The sequence below is a fragment of the Camarhynchus parvulus genome, chromosome 1 (assembly GCF_901933205.1).
Source record: "Camarhynchus parvulus chromosome 1, STF_HiC, whole genome shotgun sequence".
Lineage (NCBI taxonomy): Eukaryota > Metazoa > Chordata > Aves > Passeriformes > Thraupidae > Camarhynchus > Camarhynchus parvulus.
Window position 1 is genome coordinate 31,353,388 of NC_044571.1, and position 16,424 is coordinate 31,369,811.

At 40.3% G+C, this 16,424-nt stretch overlaps 1 protein-coding gene across 1 annotated transcript in view; it reads left to right on the forward strand.

Annotated features, from left to right (window-relative positions):
- The window catches only part of KIAA1211L (KIAA1211 like), a 54,332-nt gene that overhangs the window by 23,177 nt on the left and 14,731 nt on the right, over positions 1-16,424 (forward strand). The window contains exons 2-7 of the mRNA XM_030953712.1: positions 6,245-6,321; positions 7,278-7,443; positions 10,335-10,470; positions 10,838-11,002; positions 11,623-11,691; positions 14,895-15,122. Of these exons, the coding sequence (XP_030809572.1) occupies positions 6,245-6,321; positions 7,278-7,443; positions 10,335-10,470; positions 10,838-11,002; positions 11,623-11,691; positions 14,895-15,122 (841 nt within the window). The remainder of the gene's footprint in view (positions 1-6,244; positions 6,322-7,277; positions 7,444-10,334; positions 10,471-10,837; positions 11,003-11,622; positions 11,692-14,894; positions 15,123-16,424) is intronic.

Consider the following 16,424-nt stretch of genomic DNA (forward strand, 5'->3'; position numbering starts at 1 on the left):
TGAGAGTGTGAAAGGAGGGGACAATGATCTCTGTTAGCAGCAGGAGGTCTGAGCAGAGAGGTGTGATGACCAGCAGAGTTTCTTGGGCTGCGTGAATACCTGCCTGCTGTCCTACACTTCCTTCTGCCACACCCTGCGCAATGTTTTCAGCACAAGATCTCCCCTGGCTGCAGAGACAAAGCTTTGTGTGGGAGCAGGAGATCACAACATGCTTTTGAACCTGTGCTATGCTGAGCCATGACACCCTGGGGCAGTGTCCAGGTGGTGCCCTTGCTGATGCACATGCCAGAGAGCTGGAGTGCTTCCAGGGTTGTGAAAACACTGCTGATGTGCCTGGGGTAGCAGAGGACCATGGCAGGCACTCTGGGCTTGCTCCCTGTCGAAACTGTGACCTGTCCCGTTTCTGCAGTCCAAGTGATAGGAGAAGAGGCTATGTGGCTCTGGATGGTGCCTTCATTTCAGGTCTGAGTCCTCAGAGGGAGGGAGGACGAGAAAAGGCTGCCTCAGTCTTTGCTCCTGGCACTTAGGATGGTTTTGGGTTGGTTACTTTCTGAGCTAGAGGAGTACCTCTGAGTATTTGGGTTTTCTTTATATCCCCAGAATCCCTGCTCTACTTTCTTCTTTCCCCACCCCCCCAAATCTTCAAGGTTGTGTAATTCCAGTGAGAATGTAAGTGTATATTCTGATGTTCTGAGAAAAGGGCAGCTCTTAGTCTCATGTGAAATAATTTCCCTCAAATTCAGATTTTTTAACTCCTCGTGTTTCTACTAGAAAAGGGATATACAAAAGAAAAATGAAAGGTGTAAATTGCTGTTGGTTTTTGGATACACACTTTTGAGAGTACTGGCATTTGGAAGGGATAAAAAGGGAAATAAAAACTTGTGCTGCTATATTCCATCTCTATTCGCTACAGTGGCGTAGTCTCAGATGTATTTCTTGTATCTCAGCTTATCTAGAAAGGACCTAGGAAGGATGAAGGAAAGTAAAAAAAGGCTCTGCTGGGAAAAGTCCAATATAGCAAAGATACTGTTATAAACAGGTAATATTTAGCAATTTGTCATCAGACATTATATTTGGCTTATAAAAACTCATAATAAATTGATAAACCAAGTATCTCTAGTATTCCACCGTGAAAAGAACCACACATACAATGTGGAAAAAGAAAAAGGAAAAGAGTGTGACTGCCAGTGGTGTGGTAAATCTTGCCCTTGTTAACAAGGGAGAACCAGTGCAGCTTGCTTATTTAGGGTGAAAATCCTGCTGAGTTTTCAGATCACAGGATGATTTAATTAAGTGATGGACTTCAGTAAATTCTTGGGGAAACTGGAAATGAGAAAGCTCAGCAGCCGAGCCTCTAGATCCAAGCATAAATGCACAATGAATGCCATCCATCCCAGTGGGTGCCAAATTCAAAGCTGCTCGATTTTGTCAGTATTTCTCTGCACAGCTCTTAAGCTTGTAGACCATCATAGATTTTAAACAAAGCTTAAAGGGTGAAAAACCTTGGCTCCAGAGCAAAAACTGCAATCTCTGTTTACATCAGGGAAATGACAAGCAGTTACAGTCATATCAAGGGTAAACTCTGGATTTTTTTGTTTCTCTTCTTAAGTATCATGTTTTATCAAATCTTTCCTATAATGATGTATTAATACTGGAGGGCTTGTTGCAGGTGTTGAGGAAAAGGCTTGAAAGTTTGAAAATCTGCCTAAAGATACCGTTAAAATACATTATACTGAAAGAAAAAAGGGAAGATATAGATAGTATGGTTCTCTGAGTTTATATATTTGGGAAAAAAATAGGATTATCTCCTGGTGGTGGAAACCAGTGTTTTCACCAAAGGAAGCATTTAAAAGGAAGCCCAGCTTCCCCTATGTTAATAAAAACAACACAGTAAATTTTAAGGTAGAAATGAATGTGATTGTCTACAGCTAGGTTTGGTGAGACACTAAGGCAGGCAGTGCTTGGCTTGCAGAGGGATCACAAAGGGATCTCTGGCAGCTGCTGGATGCTCAGCAAGGACCAGTATTGCTTCACACTGTCTTGGGATATTGCTCCAACGCAAGCAATCAGTTGGCAAAGTACTCAAGTAAGTGGCTAAGTGTCAGCTTCAGTGTTTGCTCAAAACCAGGGTTTTGAGCAGGGTTGTGAGTTCCTGCAGTCTTCTCTGCTGCCTGCTGATTCCCCCATACCCTGTGCCCTTCTCAGTTAAGGAAGCATGTGTCCATTCATCCCTTGATGCAAACAAACAAATCTCCCTTTGGTAACAGAAGGCACAAAACTCTCCCTGCATCCTCAGTATGGGGCGGGTGGCTGCACCTCGCTGCCCTTGTCATGGTGTATGTTTGCACAACATAGTGACTGCTGCAAGGGCTGCTGTCACGTCCTCGTCTGTGTCAGCCACCACTGGCCTGGGACAGTCACGCCCAACCCTGGGTTCAGGCTGGAAACTTGTCTTTTGAACTGAAAACCAAATCCTTATAATGGCATGATGAATTGAGAGGCAGTTTTTATTAAATGCCTTGCAGTCACCCCACTGAAAACCCAGTACTGCTTACCCAACCCAAACTTACAGGATTTATTTACCATAATTTGCAATAACCATTTCCTTTCTGAGGGTAAAGGAGTCTCTGGGCTCCTGCACAGGATGCTGAGGCCACTGGTATTTGTGCCTGGTGTCTCCGGCACTCAGGTGCCTCTGACCCACACCTTGGGTTGTTTTCTACCTCATTCCAGAGTTATCTCACCTGCACAACCTTCCTCCCTGAACACAGCCCAGGTCTCTTGGGCAGCTCTCCCACAGCAAAGCAGCCAGGTTTTTCCCCAGGTGACACTGAGCTGTCTAGAGATGACTCTGGCAGCAGTGGTGGGACCTGGGTGTTATGGAAATTACACATGCCAACCATAATAACTGGGTTCAATTAGGCTTCTGCTCAATCAATAAGCTGAAAGACAGATTCCTCTGTAAACGTATTTTAAAAGTACTTTTTATTAATAGCATTACAACCTGAGTTGGGCATCTCTCAAGAAGGTCCTTAAACAAAGAAATCCCTGGATAAAGCAGTACATGGAAAAATAGTATCTTTAAACCAAAATTTGTGTGTTTTTCTGGCAAGTAACAAATAATTTACATATTGGACAAATTTAGAACCCCCAGGTAATATAATATCTTTCTGATTTTCTCTTTGTCACTCTGACATGTGATCCTTAAAATAGTTGCAGATATCAGAGGCATCTGGGTCCACAAATACACTTGCTACTATATTTTATTATAATAAATAATAAAAATATTATTAAGATTCTGGGGAGTCATTCCCCTGTAGCTCAACAGTACCCATTACAATCTTTTGTAGTAGTTATTGTATGTTACTCTGGTCTCTGTCTACATTCCTGTACTTTAGTTCAATTTACTTGTCTCCTCACAAGCTCTAATCACACTTTGGGAGTTATCTCTCTCTGATTATAACAATCCCAAACAGGATCAATGTGAGGCCAGACAGCTCAACTTCTCCTTGCCAGTAGGTCAACTCCACATGTTTTTTTAAATTGTTTTATCTTGCTCTTGAGGATGGAACACCTCCTTCAGCAACAGGCCAGCATTGGCCCAGGATGGGTCATATCCAGAACAAATATAAAATAGTGATGCACATTGAGCCGCATCTTCCCTTAACCTAGGAATTCGATTTCCCCACATAACCCAATCCCCAGGACTCCAGGGGTGATGGAATATGAGGACCACATACATATGCACAGATAGTGGCCAAGCACTTCCTTCCTTCTCACAAGCCCGGACTCCAGCCCTGTACTCCTGCAAGAGTCACAGTAGTGGAGGGCTGCCTTCCTCTGGGTAAGACACACATTGTTAAATCCTGTTAGAAAACAGCAAAAATGTGGTGGGCCTGAAGAATTGCTGCATGAGGAAAGAAAGGGAGTGAGGATCTTGCTTCAAAATGCTCAACTGGCAAGAAGAGAGCCTGTTCAAGGTTCAATGTCCTTCTGTTTCCTCTAAGTGAGGAGATTTATGCTGCACCCCTGGTCACATATTAGTGTCCCTCAATGTTTGAAGCATCCAGTGGAAACACTTTTTGTGACCTCAGATGTCACAAAATAAATCACACTAATCTTTGCATGCATTATGGTGGAGCTAACTTTTTTTTTTAATTGGTTTTATTCTCTAGAAATTTGGCTGCCAAGGTTTGAGACAGGAACATAGTTCTGGTTCGTCAGGAGTATAATATATTATCTGATTGAATTTTGCCAGAGGGAACATGTTTATACTTGCCTGCATGTTTCCAACAAACACTGTCACTGTGTGGGAGTTTATCTCCCAGTGGCTTTGCTATTGAGAACTAGTGAAGTATGGCATGCAAACATTTGGATAAAAAATAATATACCCTCACCTGAGTGCAGCTGAATGCAGCAGGCTGATGCCTATGAACCACAGATGGGGATGTGAGTTATGTCATCCACAATTTATACAGAGACTGTAGAATCCCACTTCTGGATGTGTGTACCTTATAGATGCTACAGGGCATGCATATAACAGCTGAAGATTTAAAGATACTGATTTACATTCCTGCCATTGCCACTGCAACGTGACAGCAAGAATCTGAGACACCCTGTTTAACAATTGACTGGGTATGACACAGCCCACAATACATATTTATCTGTCACCTCCCAGTGGACATTTACTTTAAAAATAAAGGTATCCTAGGTCACAGAATTGTTTGTGTTGAAATGGACCTTAAAGAGCACCTAGTTCCAACCTCCCTGCCAAGGCAGAGACACCTTCTGCTAGACTGGGTTGCTCAAAGCCCCATCCAGCCTGACCTTGAACACTTCCAGGGGTGGGGTATCCACAGCTTCTCTGGGCAACCTGTTCCAGTCCCTCACCACCCTCATCCATTTGTTTTTTTCTAGGGTAAGTGCCTTATTAATTCTCCATACTTCGGGCAGGTGCCCTTGATCAAAAGTTGCTCACCCTCATGTTTGTGTTAATTCTGATTTGGTACCTGGTGGGTGGTGGCAGGGGGTGTTTCACACCCAAGCTGTGGGTCTGGCTGGGGCAGCAGCCCTGGAACTGCCAGCTAGTAGAGGTGCCTTTGCTGTGGCTGTCCTGCAGCCCTGCACTGTGGCCCAGCCCAGGTGGCTGCAGATGGCTCAGGTGATGTGTTGTGTGTTTTAGATTTGAGTAATAAAGGTTTCATTTCCATTTCACTGGCTTGTTGGACTTACAAGCCTTATTTCTTAAGTCTCCTGGTACTTCAGTGGATCAAAACAGCCACAGTCTACTCACCCTCCCATGCAGGTTGTGGCATGAACATCTGCCTCTGTTACAGCCCGAGGAGTGACTCCAGAGCATTTTACTCACTATCCAATCAATGGCATCCATGACTTTCTTCTCCCTTGACCATGAAATTATGGCTCTCCAGATGAAGAAAGGAGAACACAAACAGACTACTGCACCAGAAATATAATTTAAATTACAGATCTAATGTCTTCAGGCTTTGGACATGTGCAGTTTTGCAATTATTTTTTAGTTTAGGAACCTTAATAAGCAAAGTAATATTTTGCTTCTGAAAAGTAAAGAAGAGATAAGAAAATAAGAAAATCAGTTGTTTGATTTTTACTTGTATATCTCTGTTACTTATTCTCCCTAACTCTGTTATCTATACAAAAAGAAAGGAATGGAAAGAATCACTACCTTTCCCCAAGTTTCTTTAGAAGGAAGAAAAACCACAATCTGTAGAATACTTCAAATTTGATATAAATAAGGGGAAAATACATGGGACTGTACTATTGTTACTTGTACACTTGCTCAAATGCTGTAATTTTGTCTCTGGACCTGAATGGGCTGAGAAAGGGAGAATCAAATAAGCCCACCTCCCCTGGTACATATTTTTAGAAGCATTCAAGAATTCACCAAATTCAGTCTTGAGACAGGAGGGGCTGGTTGACTAAACTGTCATGTACTTTTGTCTTCTGAAAGTGGAAATAGTCTGTATAATCTATTTTACCTCTCTATAGCCTAATAAGTACCATATGGGATATTTTTATATATTATATATATTTATATATAATATATATACACATATGTTTAGACATGTATGGAGATATATATTATGTAAGCATACACATAATATTCTATTCTTTATATTTTAGCAACTTGCCTTATGTCTGTGTACACATATATAGTGAAGTACTGTTATTTTGTGGATACAGCTAACAGTTTTTATTCCTCCTTTAGTGACTGCCACATGAGTTCCTCAAGGACAATGGACCCTAAGATGAGAGAGGCTGAAGGAGATGGAGAGGACAATTCAGGTATCATTTCTCCCTTCCCTGGTGAAGGAAAAGTGCTGTGACTTCTTGAGCTTCTATGCCTTAGCTCTCTCATAGAAGTGAACTTGTTTGTTTAGAGAAGGCATTCTGCCTTTCTCTTCATCTTTTCCCAAGACCTGTTACATGTTTCCAGCATTTTCAGAGGCTTGAAATAAGATTTTTATAGCATCTTGTGACCAAGCTAACTTTTTTACCCAACAAGATCCAAGAGGGAATGAAATGCTGACGGGGATGCTTCGCGGTACTGTCATGTCAACTTAAACAGGCCAGGCACAAGTTGTTGGAATTCTTGTGAAAAACACTGATTTAATTTGAAATAGTTTCCTTCACAGAGCTGCAACTGATCCTAATTTAGGTCTTTCCTCACTGAGCAGACTAGAATTGCTTTTCAAGGTTATTGCTTAATTCCTAGATGAATACTTTGTGATCCATTGAATCTTGTAATCAGCATTAAAAATATTCTTGATGTATTATAAACCCAACATTTTAACAGCATTAGCCTCTCAGCACTGTGCATTCACCTATGTATGCCTTTTCTACATTTAAATTGGTTTTGGTAGCATTACTCTTATCATCACTATTTATCTTGCTGAACAAAGGCAGTGGGTTTACAAGTAATAATTTCTTTTTCATATCCCAGGCAGTTAAGACAAATTTTTTTCCTTCAGTTTAATTACCTCAAGAGGCAAGTAAAACTCTACTAGAAATGATTCTACACCATTGGTTATTTCTTATGTCTCATAAACATTGTAATCCATTCTCCAAGATAACAGTAATTTCATACTATCTGTACACTCCTGAAAGACATTAATGCAACAGTGGATCGTGTTACATTTTCCAGGAAAAAATCCACTTATGCAAAAAATTATAAAGAAATGTTATTGTTCAAAACTTTGCACATGCTGCTGGTTGCATCTTCTTTATGTTTCTTCACTTAGGAAAGAAAAAATCAAAGTTCAAATCCTTCAAAAAGTTTTTTGGTAAAAAGAAAAGGAAAGAGACATCATCTTCTGTGAGCAGCAGTCTGAAGCTGTACCAGTCAACAAATGATGTCGCAGACTCTCATGACACACGCACTAGTTATGATTCTGAAGATGAACTTGAGTAAGTATTTGGGCTCTGTTTGGTAAACAAATACAAAATTGCTACAACGTCTGTAGATTAAAGACACCCCAAAATTGCCTCCTCCCCTTGCTCATAATGCTATATTTTCAAATAGTTGCTTTTCCCAGGAAAGTACAAGTTAAAATGGTTGATGCAAGGCAAATCAGAAGGGAATTGAGTGGAGTGTAGCAAGAAATATTAATGAAAAAAGGTTTCATTTAATCATAAATAAGCCTTGGGTTATAATTTCAAAAGAATGTAATTCCCATCTTCAAAAATGAATTAGATAATCGGTTTATATCCTACCAGGATTGTGTTATGCCCCTAAAATGTAACTACTAAGGATTGTTAGAGAAGGTTAGATGACTAACCATTAATGCCAGGGTTTGAAAGCAATGAAGGAGCAATGGGATGACTGCAACTGAAATCAGCAGGATCCAGAGGCTCTGAAGCCTTCTTTTCCTCTGTAGACATGGGATTCATCTGACCAAAGTAAAAATGTCTGCATTTGAGTTCTAGAACCACAGATTCATAGAATGGTATGACTTGGAAGGGTCTTTAGAGATCATCCAGTTCCAACCTCTCTGCCATGGACAGGGATAGTTATTTACCAGCTGCCTTTTATAGTCAGAGAGAAGTCAGCATTACTAACGAAGATTGTTATCTTCCTTATGCACGAAATAAGCTCTGGAAGTGCCTATATCTCCCCACTGAATGTAAACAGGAGCCTGGGATAGCCACTCCCAATGTAAATAGGTGCAATTTGATGTCTGAAGTTAGACCAGATGAGTCCCATACTGTGTTCCTCTTTGCCTCTGAAAACCCTGTTTTCATGTTACCCACTGTGAAAAGTGACCATGAGAAATCTGGTGCAAACATTCAGCTATGTCTCTGGACAGACAGGTGAACTGAAGAGCCCCTTCGATAATCAAAAAGCAAGTCTTTGCCTTGGTGGATGTTGTGCTCTTCAGAACAATCCTCCTGGTCCTCAAGCAAGAGGTGTTGCTGTGCCCAGGAATGGGAAAGGAAACCATCCCGGCCATTTAAAACTACATTATTCTATGTGGCCACCAGGCAGCGCCAAACAACCAAAAGAAATTATTAACAATCTTTTTTTTTTTTTTTTTCTCTTTGATTGTTTGGTTTTCTTTTTTTTCTTTTTGCTTTCATGGCATTGGCAATAGTAATGTTAGTTAGTCCAGCTTGAAGCCCTCGGAGTTCTGGGCTGGCAGCACCAGGTGGTGTGAAGTGCTGTTGTTTGTGCCTTAACAAGGTCATGTCTGAGTGGGTGCTGTCTCTGGCTGTTCTGGCCATATTCCTGTGCTGTAACCTGAAGCGTTGGTACATGATTGTTTCTTAGTATTTATGTAGACAGACAAAGACCAGGAAATTATTTCAAAGGAAGGAAAATTAATTTTGACACTCTTAATCTGAGGAGACATGCAGGGTACTTCCATTATGTGTCTGGGAGGGATGCACCTGCTAGAAAGAGGAAATGAGGGTGGAATGCTGGGATAAATGTGCCCACGCAGTGACACTGCCTGTGTGGCTGCCACCCTTGTTGAGTGCTGGTGCAGGGGGCACCACTGCAGCCCTGGCTGGCACCTACTCTGCAAATTGCTACAGATCTGTCTGACCTTGGATGCTTTGCAGGGATCACATTTGCTCTCAGATAAATTGTTCTTCTAATGTCTCTAATGCATTAAGCAGACATAGCACGCTTTCCTTCCTTCTGCAGCAAGAATGTGAATCAACTCTTTCCTGCTATTGTTTTATCAAACATATTTATAGCAGCCACTATGGGGAAAATGTTACTGTCTGCCATGATTGTTTATGTTTGTCTTCAATATCCCTATGACAGTATCTAGGATCCAGAAATACAGTTCTTTTTTCTATTCTGCTCAATTCACTTGATAGTTACATAAACCCAAACAATTATCTATTCCGCACTCATTTACCATTTCATAGCTCCCTGATTAAAAAAATTAGAAAAAGGTACTCTTAAATGCTGTGTGCACACATCTCTTGTCCCTTCTCAGTCAGGGTACAAACTAAGCTGAGGAAAATGAGCACAAGGAACCTCCTAGCAGCTAGCTGTCTGTCTGTGGGCCTCCTCTACCATTCCCGTAAAGGAGCATGGTGCTCATACCCAACGTGCACCATTTGCAAAAGAAGTTACATAACACATGCATCAGAAGTAGGAAACAGAATATGAGAGAAACTGCCCACAAAGCATCTCCTACTTCCCCCAACTAAGCCACAAAGATTGTCAATGAAAAAACGTGTCCCACAGGCTCATAAGAGAAAATCTGAGGGACCTTGATATAGAGCACAGCACCTTTTAAGGAGTTATGCAAAGGATTCCATGTAAGGACTACATTGCCTGAAATGTTTTTGCTAATGATCTGTATGGCAGAGATATATTAAATGCTGTACCACATTTAGATTGTAAAAGGTACTTATTCTTTCTATGGTCACTCATTTGCAAGACATAATCTCACATTAGCTAGAAGTCTCAGGACAGACTTGTTCATGTGAGCTCCATTTTGCACCTGGGCTTGCCTGTGGCACTGTGACACCACCCAGCTGCTGGCTTCCACCCAAGGAGCAGTAGCTTTTTTCATAAGACATAACTCATCTTCGGAGGTTAAACTGTCTTTAACCTTGATTCAGTTTGTTAATGTGACAGATAACAGCATTTACAAATTTTTTTGGTTTTTAAAGGTGTTACTTAGATTACCCTGAATGGCTGTATTTATGGGAAGGCTGGAATCTTGTTTGTGATGTATGCTGTGCATCCCTGTATCCCATTCCACCTTCAATAGACCCCTTGAGTTAAGAGAAATGGCAGAAAGTTTGCATGTTTTCACTCATTTGTTATATTATTCTAGGACACATAAAGGCATTATGGGAAGCAGAGCTTTGTCACATGATAGCATTTTCATCCTTGAGACTGGGCAAGAGCCTGCAAGGCCAGTAAGAGTGTTTTCTCAAGAAAACATTTCTGATCGGATTAGAGCTTTACAGGTAATTTATACAATATCATTTTTTTTTTCAAATGCAAGAGATGGAGTGTCTTTCCAGGCTTGATTTTTTTTTTATAGTATTTGTAGTTGAATATTTGATTAGTAAGTAATATCTGGCTGCAGTTTACATCAAACATTGCATTTGTTAATTAGACAGCAGTATCCTGTCTTGGTTCTATATAAATGATAGCTGAAAAATGGGTAGTTTATTTGGCTCCCTAAGAGAATGTGTAAAGTCAGATGTCCTGCGCCCTGGATCATTCAGTTGTGAAGTTAAAATAATGGTAACTCATTGACCTCAGCTAAGCAATGTTCTGGGGCAACCTCCATCACTATCATAAGCTAATGTATTTTATGCCACGCTGAAGCTGAAACTCCAGCCTACCATGAAATTGGGACCCCCGCCTCCATTTGGACTTAATGCAAAGAGAACAGAGGATGCTGGGACCAGTTCTGAAGATGATGGATTACCCAGGAGCCCTCCAGAGATGTCTTTGCTTCATGAAAGCCTAAGCTCAGGCCTGAGAACAAGAGTGAGTAGTTCCAGTGTTGGCAAAAATGGGTGTTTAATGACTTGTTTTACCTATATGTGGATGGTAGAATAAAGTATTTGGTTTTACATATCCCTATTTTACCTCTGAGCAATTCAGAAATACCTTACTCAAATTGGGAAAACACTCTCTCTCTGTAAACAGCTACTTAGGATTGGTATTCCTATTAAAACATAAATATCACACCTGAAAATGCAGAACTAGGAAGAAGAGTATGTGATTGTGTACACACATGGGAATGTTATGTTTTTTATAGAGACTACAAAGAGCTTCCAGGCATAAAAAAATAAGGCTGAAAAATCTGTATTCTCTCTTGAGTGTGTTGATAAGAGAACTCTCTAATGTTCTTTTAGGTTGTCATTGGAAAAAGAAACATTAAAAAATCTGATTTTTTTAAATGATAGTTTTGTTAGACATTATTTCATTCTTTATCTGCGTGTCTTACACTTTATGTTTGCAGTGTCCTTGCTAATCCTTAAGACTGTAGAGAAGAACAACTTACATTGTCAGTACCTTTGTGCACTTTGTGTAGATGATTTCTGTGATTATATCCACCTTGTTTGTCATCTTTTACTGAATCTCTTCCTCATTCCATCCCACAGTTCTCTGACTCTCACAAGCACCTTAGCTCTTTGAGTTTAGCTGGAACAGGCAGTGAAGAAGAAGAACAGGTAACTTCTGCCAAATGTATTAAGGGACAAGTAATTACCCACAGTGGTTTTTAAAAGAAATATTAAAAAAATATTATTTTGTTTCCTGTCTGCTGCAAAAAGCAACTTTGTATGCATGTAATTGCCTGCCTGTCTGTTTGCTGTTTTAATGTCTGTCTGTCTGTCTAACATAAAAAACTATGATTATTTATCAACATAATTCTGATGCAAAGTCATCCCATTATTATCCCATTGATAATAATTAATGTCTCTAGAAAAGCTCATATCCTTTAGCAAAGACATGATTTAATCTCCAAGTACAACCAAACAGATTTAGACACTGAAGCAGTGTCCATTTTTTCAAAGATGGGAAATTGCAGTAAAGGCTGCTTGAGTTACATGCGCAGGATAAGGGAGAAAGCTTATTGAAGAGAAAGGAACAGCTCTAGATCCTCTGAAATCTGCCCAGACCCTGCTTTAAGTACAAAGTTACCTCACACTGACACAGAAAGTGTTTGCCTGATGACAGTGGCTGACATTGCTGCTCAGGAGTCTGAGTTCAGCCTTCAGTCAGATTCTGGCTGTGAATTTTGCTGAAGTGATCTTTTTCAGAGCTCAAGTATAGGCGCATGGTTGGCTTTCTTCAATCAGAAGCCAGCCCTTCTGGCTGATTAAAGGGCTGTTTTGGAAAGCTCTGAAGAGTCCCTTTTAGCTGTCCGCAGCTGGAGTCCTGGTGGAAACAACACGGGGTAGAGGGAAGAGCATTTTCTAGGAATAGGAGGAGGGGTGGAAGGAAATTGCAGAAATGAAATAGAGAAACTAGTCCTGAGCTGACCATTTCTTGGTAATTATGCAAAATGTATTTCAGAACCAGCTGCAGCAGGGCTCAGCAAAGATTTCTGGCCTTACTTCTTAGATTCCACATGAAGCTGTTTGAAAAAACTGCTTATATGCAGTGCAATATTATTATTCTTAAAATAAAAACAACAGAACTCATGAAGGAAGTATTTCTTGAAAGCTGTTATGGGCTCACTGTAATTGTGCCCAGTCCAGATGCATGTTTGCTGAAAGAGGATTTATGTCTCCCTGTTGATCCATTAACATTACCTTCTGACTCACTTGCTGACTCCTGAGTCGTGGTGATGACTACACAGCTGTTTAGCTTTTTCCACATGCCCTATCATTTAGCTCAGAGTTCTCTTCAACCCATGCCAGTTTGAGACAGCAGCCAGAATGCAGTTCTAAAGGCTTTCCTCCCAAACCACAGGATCTACTACCTGGCATTTCAGAGAAATTAGCCCTGCTTCTGGAAGTCAGAGGAGACCAGTTCACAGGGCTGAGGAATTTTGCACAACCCAGTCCTGAGGTTTTGGGCAGCAGTGACACCTTGCTGTGTCTTGGCAGCTTTTCTGGATTGAATAAAGGAATCACAACTCTCCTGTCTGGGCTTTGGGGATGAGGTTTCCTCCTGGCCCCCCACCTTGTGCCACCCAGCACGACCAGCTGAAGGATGACTGAGCCATGTGCACATGACATTTGGAGAAAGCGGTCTGCCAGCTCTTTCCTTCTCCAGCAGACTTTGTCAAAGCCAAACTTTGTGGGACAAACAACTTCTGCAGCAAACTCAGAGCTGGCATTCACTAAGGCTGCTGAAATTTAAGCAAGAAACCAGATTTTGGATTTTCCGGTGTAATGGCCAACACTGAGCACTGCCAAGGAGAAGACATGCAAAGTTCTCGAGGAAAAGCAGGAGCCAGAAGAAAGGCAGGCAAATAATGACGTGCTTTGAAAGAGAACATGTGCTGTGTTTTTATCATGGAGCTGAAATATCAATGTATTCACTGTTAGCTACTAATGTATAATGCAGCCACCTATCATTTGTTGTACATTAGTCATGTCTGACTACTAGACTGCAGATATTGTAGAGTTAAAATTAATGAGAGCATCCATTATCCACTATTCAGCATGTCTGAGCTACCTTCTTTTTCTTAAGTAGAAAGTATGATTAGAAGGTGTGGATGCAGCCTCTGCTAAAATCAATGGGAGTTTTCCCCTGGCCATTGAGCAAGCTGTAGTAGGCCCTTGCTACACTACAGAGTTTCTTTGAGCTGCAGTGCATATTGCAGAATTCTACTTGCAGATATTGCTGCTGCTTCTTCCCTTCCGAAATAAAATGAACACCAACCTGCCCTGCTCTTCTCCCAACCAACTTCCTTAGTAAAATACCACTTCCAGAAAAAAAGAAGAATAAGAAAGAAGAATACCCACAGAAGAAAGTGTGACAAAGGAGGAAATGCCCTCCAAAGAAGTGAACCAGAATTTCAAGCCTACAAAGGGAGTGCTGTAATGAGTTGCCAGAGCTGATGTTAATGCTGTGACAGATAGTTTGGAAATACAATTTTGCCTATTTGCAAAATTGATTCTGAGAGGAAGGAGGAACCCTTTTTAGAGTTTATTTTTAATAAATTTTCCAATGTTCTTGTTGCATCATCCCTGGAACTAGGGTAGTTTTTGGTGAAGCTCACAGGCAAGCTGAATTCCAGCTTTGTGAGAGTGTGACACCCCTTGCAGCATTCAGGAGCTGTTTCTGGATGGGCTATTGGCCTCCAGTAGGAATTATCCATTGCTTCCTTCCCCAGAATAGTTTACTAATGAAACTTTACATTTCCGGTAAATGCAGATACAAATGTTTTTACATGATGCAAAAACACAAGCTGATTTAAGTGTCAATGCCACTAATTCTTTTTTTTTTTTTTTGTCTTTGGGAGGGTATTGTAGAGTTGGAAGGGACCTGTTGACATATAAGAAGCTAAAGATGCTCAGCACAAAACAACTGTGGATAGGAGCCTAGACAAAGATGCTAGAGGACAGACCCAGAAAGGAAAATGGCCCTTTAGGTTCTGTAACTGAGTACTCTTCATAAATCTGTCTTCTAAAACATGCTGGCCATGTATTTGTGTGCTTTAGATCTTCCAGTTAGATGGGATTTGCTCCTTCCCACTGGACAGTATATCATAATATTCTAGCAGCTAAAAATGCAGAATTGCTAACACCAGTACATCACATGCAACATTAGGAACTGCAATGTATTTTAAAGAAAAGTCAAAAAGAAAAAGAGGCAAACTTAAAATGGCAATAAATATGGCTACTTATTTGTAGAATTTTTATTTTTGTGTCTTTGTTTCTTTGTTTGATTCTCCATTTGGGGATATTTTTTTTTTCAGATTACATTGGGTTCTTCTAGATCTCGCTCTACAGACAGTCAGCTGCTCCTTAGGCATGGAAGTAGCAAAGCTGGGTCTCCCCGGACATCTGACAGTACCATCTCCCCTACAGCCAATTTTGACACTCCACCTGAACTTTCTGCTTTCTTGGATAATTCTGCTGCCAAGCATAAACTTTTAATAAAACCCCGGAACCAGAGATCCAGTAGAATGAGAAAATTTTCTCAGGTACATGTGAAAATAAACAGTGTCACTTTTGATAAAAACCCAGAAAGTTCTTACTGGACTTTTTACTTCAAACTCAGATATGATACATGAAAGTGCATACTATTTTTAAAAAGGCTATTAAAAAGTGTATAATATTTTTTTTTAAACCACGTCTTTTTTCTAAACCATCCTAAACACAATTTATCTGATCCCTTGTCATATTTTGTGAAGGGCATAGCTTAGTTTTTCTTCTTGCTTTCTTTCCTTCTGCTCTTTTAGCACTGAAGCTTTCAACTTTTACTACAGTATTTATACTTTATTCTTCATGGTTTTTTTCCAGTATTTTAAATACAGTAACACCATTAATTTGGCATGCTTACTACCAGAAATATTATTCCCTTTGTCTCAAAATATTACTAGCTGATATTCTGTATTTCCCCAAATCTGTGAATGACCTTCCAGCTCGGTAGAGCACCGCTGTGAGCAGCACAATGATGAGGCCAGTTATTTAGAAAAACACATAAAGCAATAATTCAACGATCAATCCTTCTTTTCCATTCTAACATTGTTACTAAAATATGATTGCTTTGTCCAGACTGCCTATAACTGCCAGCTGACTGAGCCCTTCTGGATTCCCACAGAGAGTGTTCACATGTTTTGATAAAACAATTTTTCATATTTTCTTGCCCAACTCTGCCTGTGCTCCTTGCTTCTGGGTAACTGATATCTTGTGCTTTTATGTTCTTGTGTATATGGATTGTGGATGCAGGTGGCATTGCAACTGGGGTTTTTTTGCTGTTGCATTTGCAGAATGAGAAGTCATAAGCACCCTAAAATATCTTTAAAGTGTAGGTTTTGTGTTCTTAGTGTTAGAGCCTACATCCAAAGTATATATTTACCCAACAAACTATGGGGAAACAGTGAGCTAATACAGGCACCATATGAAAAGGCATATTCAGCAGCTCACTACTGTGCTTTCAAATAATCCTGTGTACTTAGCCAGTCCTCACATCAAGTTTAATCACAAGACTTCACAGATAACTACATATGAATTTGTTAACTTTTAAACTAAATATGAATTTATAAACTTCTATCAAATAGTTTAACTCTTGAAAGAAAAAGAAAACTTTCACACAAAGGAAGCAAGGCTGTAAGGCTGTATGACTATGGGATTAGAAACAAGACTGCCATATGGGGCAGATACTCAGCTGGAATGGAGTGTCATAACAGGATGGATTTGTTAGGCTTTTGCTCTTGCTTCTATCTACCCTTTCCTCTTCAGAGTCATGCTTAAGGAAGAATGGGTTGTTTTATTTTTAATGC